At 44.2% G+C, this 8635-nt stretch overlaps 1 protein-coding gene across 1 annotated transcript; it reads right to left on the reverse strand.

Moving 5' to 3' along the window:
• Nucleotides 1–1753: 1753 nt before the first annotated feature.
• Nucleotides 1754–7586, reverse strand: LOC136476396 (HSP-interacting protein). The gene is made up of 3 exons (XM_066474220.1): nucleotides 5071–7586; nucleotides 4422–4599; nucleotides 1754–2398 (listed from the first exon to the last, which is right to left on the reverse strand). The coding sequence occupies exons 1-2, from the start codon at nucleotides 7568–7570 to the stop codon at nucleotides 4442–4444; spliced, it is 2658 nt and encodes an 885-aa protein (XP_066330317.1). The 5' UTR covers nucleotides 7571–7586; the 3' UTR covers nucleotides 1754–2398; nucleotides 4422–4441.
• Between the last annotated feature and the right edge of the window lie 1049 nt (nucleotides 7587–8635).

Consider the following 8635-nt stretch of genomic DNA (forward strand, 5'->3'; position numbering starts at 1 on the left):
TTTGGATGTTGCAAAAGTAGATCTCGATGTTGCATTTGTTGCAATGGCTATACACATATGTTGAAGTGTATGTTCCAAATGTTACATCTTTTTCAAACGTATGTTACAAGTATTTTATCTGGGTGTTGCAAAAGTAGATCTGGATATTGTATTTTTTGACATGGCTACACACGTGTGTTGCAAGTGCATGTTCCAAATGTTTCATCTATTTCAGAAGTATATTGCAAGTGTTTCATCTGAGTGTTGCAAAAGTAGACCTGGATGTTGCATTTGTTGCAATGGCTACACACGTATGTTGTACGTGTACGTTCCAAATATTTCATCTGTTTTAGATGTATGTTGCAAGTGTTTCATCTGAGTGTTGCAAAAGTAGTTCTGGATGTTCATTTGTTGCAACGGATAAAAACGTATGTTGCAAGTGTATGTTCTAAATGTTTTATCTGTTTCAGACGTATGTTTTCATCTGGGTGTTGTAAAAGTAGATCTACATGTAGACGTGGAGGAAGCCCAAGCCCTCGATGGTCGTGCTGCTACCCGAGCAGTGTGGCGGCTGCTAGTCTGAGAGGCACGGTAGACGCCTCAGTGAGGCCTGCGGACACGGAGAAGGCCGGCTGCTGTTGCACCCTGGCGTATGGGCCGATGGTGAAGATGGAGGCTGCAGACGTGGAGCGACAGGGACGGGATGCCGCGGGTGATGCGGGCGCTACGGATATGGTGGGATGGGGCTAGGGATGAAAATGGATCGGATACGGACGGATATCACCGATATTACATTTATTTTCATATTTTTGTCCGGATTCAGATTCGAATGCGGATAGTCTCAATTATGTCGGATAGGATACGATTGGATATCGACATCATAAATATGCGATTTGAGTATTCGGATACGGATATGGTATCGGACGTTGCATATCCGGACTCGGATATGGACAGATCTCAACCCCTCTAAACGGATTCGGTTTCGAATACGGTCAGAAAATATCCGTACCGTTTTCATCTCTAGATGGGGCGCAGGATGGGCGCGGGAGCTACGTGGATAGGCTCTCTGCTGCAGCCATGGTACCATCCGAAGGATCGTATCCGATCGGAACGTGCCCTAGGCACTAGCAACTCCCAATCACCAACGATGAGTTCAGTGGACAAACACATGACGAGAACAACTTGTAACAAATGTAGCAGTAAAATAATTTTATGTTTGGCAAAGGATGAAGACGATAAACACATGTAGTAGGACTTCGAAGTTTTGCAAGTCGAGGCTGAAACTAACCTTACAAAGAGCCGATAATTTTGAAAGATTTTAGCAAAGTCTTATATTGGTACCTAGTGTAGTAGTTCATAAGATCACCGATGCATGTGGAATAGCTTTACTATCGACCTTGGATTACATGTAGCACCATACAACATCTGCATTGGACCATTTTTAGATGATAGAAACATCCAGCTTCATCCTCTAAGGACGAGAATCAGACCAACTTATTACAAAACGACCGGATCAAGTTTACATAGCAAAACCGACTCAAAACTCAATTCTAAAAAAAAAGGCACATTCCTCTACTCAAACTTGAAACTGAAACTGTGATTTGATGACTCTCTGTGTCTGTGCCCCAAACATAAGGCTCTCTAAGTAGTCTTCGCACACCTGGTATTCCTTTCAATTAGCTCATTACACAAAAGTTGTCTTCTTTGTTTTTTACTAAAATATGATAAAAATGTATCATATGAGAATGCACATATACTAAACAACAATTAAATCAGACCAAGGTATTACCATCTTTAAATAATGCACACTTCCCTTTAGCTACCTCACAAGCATAGCTAATGCTTCCTCCACAAACCCAAAGTGAATTCTCACGAATCCACAACAGATTCAGTAACAAACATAAGGCCATTTATCAGACAGTAGCTTGACAATAAAAACATACAGTATGTTAAGAACAATTTAAAAAGCACTATGCTCTAGCATCTGTGCTACAAGTTACAACGACTGTTCTGAATATCAACTATCCACGTGTCGTTAAAGTGTAACCTACTTTGGCTGATCTACTAATAAACTCAAGTAAAACACACGAGTCTACCATTCCTATAGCGACCTAAGAGTACAAACCCACTTTTAGCACTTCCACAAGTAAAATAGAAGGAAGTGTAGCACTATGCAAAATATCCCTCAAGAGAGGATATATAATGCCACCTACTACATAGATGGTTAGAAACCCAGTAAACTTTACAGCAAAATGCAAGCTACATGGTCAGCTAACCACAAGAGTCAGCAAATCTTTTTTTTTCTTATAATGAGCAAATCTATGACTTGATAAGTGCAACAAATTGAGTATTGCTTTTCTTTTCCTTTTATTCATTTTTTCCTTGAGTAAGTGCAACAAAGCTTCAAAGATGAACAAACCTGCAAAAAGAAAAATAACATCAAGAATAGTTTTAGAAACTGAAACAAATTGTATTGTATTTAGTACATGGAAGTACAACCATCCAGATATATAAAATAAATAATATGTGGGACATATAAAACTGTAATACAAAATTTACAAAATTTTTAACCATTTCTCTAAATGCAGTAATGATTTTTTAAATCAATTAATTTTCGTTTCAAACACTTTGTAACCTAGTACTTGTTTTGCTCATCAATGTAGGACATTTTTTTTTTGAGAAAGACAAACTTTACAAATGTTGGTCAGTAATTAGTCAAATTATATGCATGTTCAGTGTACAAAAGTTGCATCAACCTAATTAGTATATTCAATTTTTTTAATGATTGTTGGTTTTGCAGCACTCAACAATATAATGCAAAATGAATCAATGATCAAAATCTATTTTTGAAGACTTTCTCGTTCTAAAATACCCTTCATTTGATGGTAACAGCAATTATGCATGAGACTAGTGGGTCTCTTCCAATTGTTCAGACTAAATAACCATCCTTCACTCTTGTGTTTTCCATTATAGAATGTGGTTGGCGGCACTGATGATGTGTTTATATATAATATAATGATGCTGGTGCATCAACACTTCTATTTTTTGCATCCATCTTAATGACATGAGGATTGTGAAGCAAATGCCATGGTCGGAATCTGGTGCTGCACAACTTCTTCTTAATTTGCCTTGATCACACACTGGCTTCACAGGAACAACCCATCCTGCAATTACATTATTATAGCCCCGATTGATCTTCAAACAGATTCAGGCCCCAATTCCCATGATCCTACACTAGCTTGTTGTTCCCTATGCTGCTCACTAGAATACAATTATTCCACACCCAAAAATGGCACAAATGAGCAGCTGTGTAAGTAATAACTGGTACTGAGTGCAATATTTGGAGGATAGAAAACTTGACAGAAAGCTTCAGTGAAGATCCTGAAGTTGCCCTGGTTATGGAGGTTAGTTTTTCCAAAGAGCATTATAACACCAGATTGTGCCCAGATCCCCAAAATGGATATGACGCGTAGAAGAGTTGTAGTTGAGCTATCCTGAGCCAGACTAAACAATTTCCCAAAACTGTTGCAAAAATGCACTGTAGTGTGTCTTCAAATAAATTTTGTTCTCAGACACTACAAATAGCTTTTCTGAATGAATAACTTACTGATTTTCTTCAGTTACTTCAATAGTTTCATTGCAATAGGCCAAAACCATAGAAATCTGGGTGTGTGTTGTCCTTTATGGGGGGGCATAGAAATATTTTGTTTGCTTAGATCCAAGCTGACTATAAGAGTTTGGATAAAGGATTTTTCAATGCATATGAGCGGAAATTGCAGAAATTTGGGTATGTGTTGTCTTTTAGGGCTCCCACACAAATATTGTAGTGTTTCGTGCTTAAACTACAACCAAATAATAGTTTTAGGATCAAGAATTTTTTATCACGCATTAACTGAAATTGTAGAAACTTGTGTATCTGTTGTCCTTTACAGCCCCCACACCCTGTCTTTGTAGTGCTTGATTACAGCCAACTCCAAAAGACCTTGCAGTGTTAGGACCCTAACACTAACACACCTAAAGTTTATCGAGATATATAAGTGATTTAGATTAGTAAGATCACTTATATTAATTACTACAAATTAAAATTACATATCACAAAATCTTGTACTATGCAAATGACAAGAAGTTCCATGAATTTCCACCAAACTAAGAAGATATATACGGATTTGATATTTATGAAAGTGGAATAATTACCAAGACAAGTTTGAACCATTCTATAGGATATTTGGACATAACTTTTCTTTGTATTCTGTTCTCAAAACCGAACTTTTAGTTATGTTCTTATATGTTTGACAGAGTTAATTCTCAGGTCTTTCTTACATCTTTTTTCTTCATGTAAGAACTAGCTAGAGAAACATCAGAAAATTATTGAAAAATATGTTTGTGAATAATTTTTTCTATCGAATTCATTCTTGAAACTAATTACCTATGTAGAAAATTACCTGATACAATACTAGCGGAGTTATGCATAGTTCAGATGCTCAAGTATATGATGCAACTTCGGAGCTCTACGTCGGAATATTGGTTGAAGGCGGAAAGACAGGGGTCCACTTGTCCAATTTTTAGCATCATACATTTCATTCCACGCCTGAACTATCTCCTCAACCTTAAAACTGAGTCCTGCATAAGGGAATACATCTTAGCACTTTATTCTCAAAACACGAGTATTCAGTAGTAGTCGCTACATTCGTAAGGATATTGTCACAAATAATCTAAAATATACATACAACTGCAATGCAACATAAGTGAATATAAGTAAAATAACAGTTCTGTTTAGCTCGCAATCTCTTATGTGCATGCCTACAACCTTCTTTGGACATGCAGATTTGAAACTTAGCTGATCTCACAAAATACTTGGAACTATGTCAGATCTCATCCATTCTATTCAGTCTAGGGGGTTTACAATTATATCCTAGTTGTGTTTATACTCAGGTATTGTTTCTCTTTTGGCATTATTTGTAGAAGTTCCTAAAAATAAATTCATGATCCTTATTTTAACAAAGAAGTGTTAGATTCTTGTTAAGAGTCCCTCAGAACAAAGGCAGAAAAATAAGTAATTGCACATTATGTGTCAAAACAAAATGTTCTTACCTTCTTGGGTGGTTTCATTAGCACAATGGTTCTTTACAATCACATTGATGTCAGCTTGAGAAGCACCTCCGATCTTAAATTTTTCCATGGCAACAGTCAGTGACTCCTCCCAGCTAGGAAGTCCCAAATTGAATTCAACTACTGAACGTTCATAAAGGACAGTTCCCCACAAGATATTTATATGTGACCGTATGCTTGAAGCCTGTTCAAATGCTTCATCTACCGATAGATCCTTCACAAAACCTTCTAAGACCATCTTCTTAAGTACAGCTTTCTCCTTACTTGGTTTAGACAGTCCCCTCAAGCGCAAAGTTTCCATTCTTTCCCACATATCCATTCCCTTTTCCATATTATCCTCTGCATGGTTGAACAACTCCAAAACTTCAGTTTCCATATTTATCTTACATGCAAGAGCGTAATACCAAGAGAGTTTGGCCTGCTCGAATTGCTGCTGACCAAGAGCAATAAGACCTTCAAAAAAGTCAGATTTAGTTTTAACAGCTTCGTCAAACATCACGCCAGCTTTGGCATATTCTGTACATGCCCAATCATATGAAACTTTGACTTGCTCAAGTATAAACTCCTGTAAAGAATCTTCAGGCAAGCATGGCCTTTTTCTTGCACGAGACATGTGGACATTGCCACAGTTAAACAATGCCAGTGCTGCCATCTCCTGAAATTTCGACTCTGCAACTTCAAATACTTCCTGTGCTTCTTCACTTTCTACTGTGTCTTCCATAGCCTCATAGTACAGTCTCAGGCCAAGGTCTTGGAGATCCAGATATGCATCAGAACTAAAACCAACATGATTCTTGATTATCTGGGAAAACTGTACCATCCAGTCATCAGCGCAATACTTATGCTCAACATCATGCCAAACGGTCCCATTATCCAACATGATATCACGGTTTCTCTCTAACGTGGCAAAGGAAGGACGTCTCCTGACCCCATCCACACCAAGCTCTTGCACAGGATTAACCTCTGCAACATATAATCGGATTAGCCCTTCCAAATCTGCAAGATTACTTGCCCAGCTTAGCTCCTCGGACGAGGTTATTGTCACCAAGTCTTCTTCTTTGTCCTTATACTTGATCAGAAATGCCTTCAATGAAGGGAATTTGTTCTGAACTATTTCTCTTAATTGTGACAGAGAGCAGTTAGCTGGCATCTGAGCACACCTGATGTCCTCTCCAAAGACCAATTTCACATCCTTCATCGCTTCCTCCTTGACACCAATGTTGTCCTCACAATGATTCACTGGCTTGACTGCAGAATGCTTTTGCTGCTTGCTCTCACCACGCCCCGGCTTCTTTCCAGCAGTGTGTCCACCTCGCTTGTTGCCCATGTCCTTCTCTTCAGTCTCAGTACTTTGTTCTAGCTTCTCGAGACCATTGGGCTCTCTATCTTCAGTACGATCCTGATGATTCCCTATCCCATTTGTCTGCCTCGGGTCAGCCTGCTTCTCCGTGGAAGCAGATTCCAGTGGCGCAATATGATTTCCATTTCCCCCCTCCTGTTCCCCTGCAACCGAATCCAAACGCTTGTTATGAGATTTCTTCCTCTTCTCCTCTCCTTTGGCACTAGCAATCTCATCCTCATCCTCTGTCTGCACCACATCCTCCTCATCCAAGGCAACCGAGACACCCTTATCCTCCAACGCCGCCCTTACCCGGTCCGAGATCCGGCGCGCGGCGCGGTTACCGGGCTCCCACCGCAGCACCGTCCGGACGTCGCCCCACGCGAGGTCGGCCCTGCCCAGCGCCTCGAAGCAGGCGGCCCGGCGGAGCAACGCCCTGCTGTACCGGGGCGCCGCCTCCAGCGCGAGGTTGCACTCGTGGATGCCGCGGTGGAACTCCGCGGGGCGCATCCGCATGTAGCACTGCGCGACGCTGGCGCGGAGGCCCGCCGCCTCCACGCGCCGCCCCGCGGGGAGCAGCTGCGCCGCCTTGTCGTACTTGAACGCCGCGCCCTCAAAGTCCCCCCGGTTGAACAGCCGGGTGGCCTCTTCCTTGAGCTCCCGCGACAGCTCCAGGAACACCGCCTCGTCGCCGTCCGCCTCCGCCGCAGGCGGATTCCTGGCCCCCGGCGGCTTCCCCATGGCTGGGGGCCGCCCTCCTTCCCCCAAATGAAACTCCTTTTTTGTTCGCTTCTTGTTGGAACCAAAAGGAAACCTTGAAGCTTGGCAGATTTGAAGATTTGAAGCGGGAGGAAACGGAAACAGGACCAGAAACTGCAGGCAATCTTCCTGCAGCAGGCAAGAAGAGTCCCTGCTCCCCCAAGAAACGAAATGCGCGAGAGCACGGAAAGGGCAGGTTTTTGTCCGTGCTCGCCCACAGCCGAATCTAAGAAGCAGAGGTAGGAGGGGAAGATGCTTCGACGGCACGGAAGCAGCAGCTGCAGAAGACGCGAGGCGGCGAAGCAAACGGCAGCAGGCAAGCACGGCCTGTCGGCCGAACAGAGCACAAAGCAGAGGATGCAAAGGGAGGTTGGATAGGGCCATAGGGCATAGGGGGGCGGGTGGACAAATGGCGCGTGCCGTGGGCGCGAGAACCAAAGTCACGGAACGGAAAGCCGATACGAGACGTTTTTTGTTTTTTCTTGGTGACACCGAGGCTACGGGTAACGGGTGACAGCCGACTGCACGGTGCGCCAGGGCCGTTGCAGGCCCAGCTGGTTCTGTGGCCGTGCAGCCGTGCAGGTTCCTGTTGCGGAGGGAGGACAGGGCCCGCAGGCCCGTGGCCCGTGGGTGAGAGCACGTCCAACGTCCCGTCTACCGCTGATGCCGTAGGGGCTGTTTGTTTCCGCGTCAGCGGCGCGTTTGAGCGGCAAACGCAAAAACAGCCCGCCAAACGCTACGCGTCCGATGCCCATTGGCCGGCCGGCCGCCTGTGACACGAAACGTGAAAAGTTGAACTGGACGGTGGGAAATCGCGAACGCGGCCCCGGAGCTGCGTTCGCTCAACGCGGCCACGCGTTACCCACTCCCGAAAACAAACAGGCCCGTATTTGATGCGGTGGAGACCAGAGAAAAGATCCGTAGTATCAAGAGGGCTATGTTCGCGAAAAATCTGCAATGAACCATAAGCCGTTGAAAAAAAACTGATAGAGGTACATGCTACCAAAACCATAATGCTGGCACACGGGCGTTCGTCGATGCGTGTTTCATCCGCACAGCTCATCCCCGGATCTGTCTAACGATCGGGCCTAACTCCGCTCCACCTCCAATACGACGCGGTTTATGCAAAAAAAAATGACAGTACGACGTAGTTCTCCAAAAAATAAAAAACAAAGCGACGTTTTCTTTCCCCACTGTCGCACGCATGAGCCCGCCGTGGGCGCATCCACCGTGCGCGCCCGCCCGCCGCTGGCCTTCTCCAATGCGGCGGCCTTCCCGTTCGTACGCCGCGCACCCACTCCGCCTCACTGCTGTCGCGCGCCCATCCCGCGCTGCTCGCTCCCACCCGTCGCGCGCGCCGCCCGCCTGGCTGAGCCAAGCCGGTGCTGCTAGTGATGGTGCTGGTGGTGGTGCTCGCGCGGCGCCGGCTCCGACCCCGACGGCTGGAAT

This window comes from Miscanthus floridulus, chromosome 8 (assembly GCF_019320115.1).
Source record: "Miscanthus floridulus cultivar M001 chromosome 8, ASM1932011v1, whole genome shotgun sequence".
Lineage (NCBI taxonomy): Eukaryota > Viridiplantae > Streptophyta > Magnoliopsida > Poales > Poaceae > Miscanthus > Miscanthus floridulus.

Excerpts from the sequence above, each read along its gene's own strand:
- LOC136476396 (XM_066474220.1), bottom strand. The coding sequence starts at position 7,570 with ATGGCCCTATCCAACCTCCCTTTGCATCCTCTGCTTTGTGCTCTGTTC. Across the intron at positions 4,600-5,070 it reads TAATGAAACCACCCAAGAAG|GACTCAGTTTTAAGGTTGAG; the intron begins GTAAGAACATTT and ends TCCCTTATGCAG.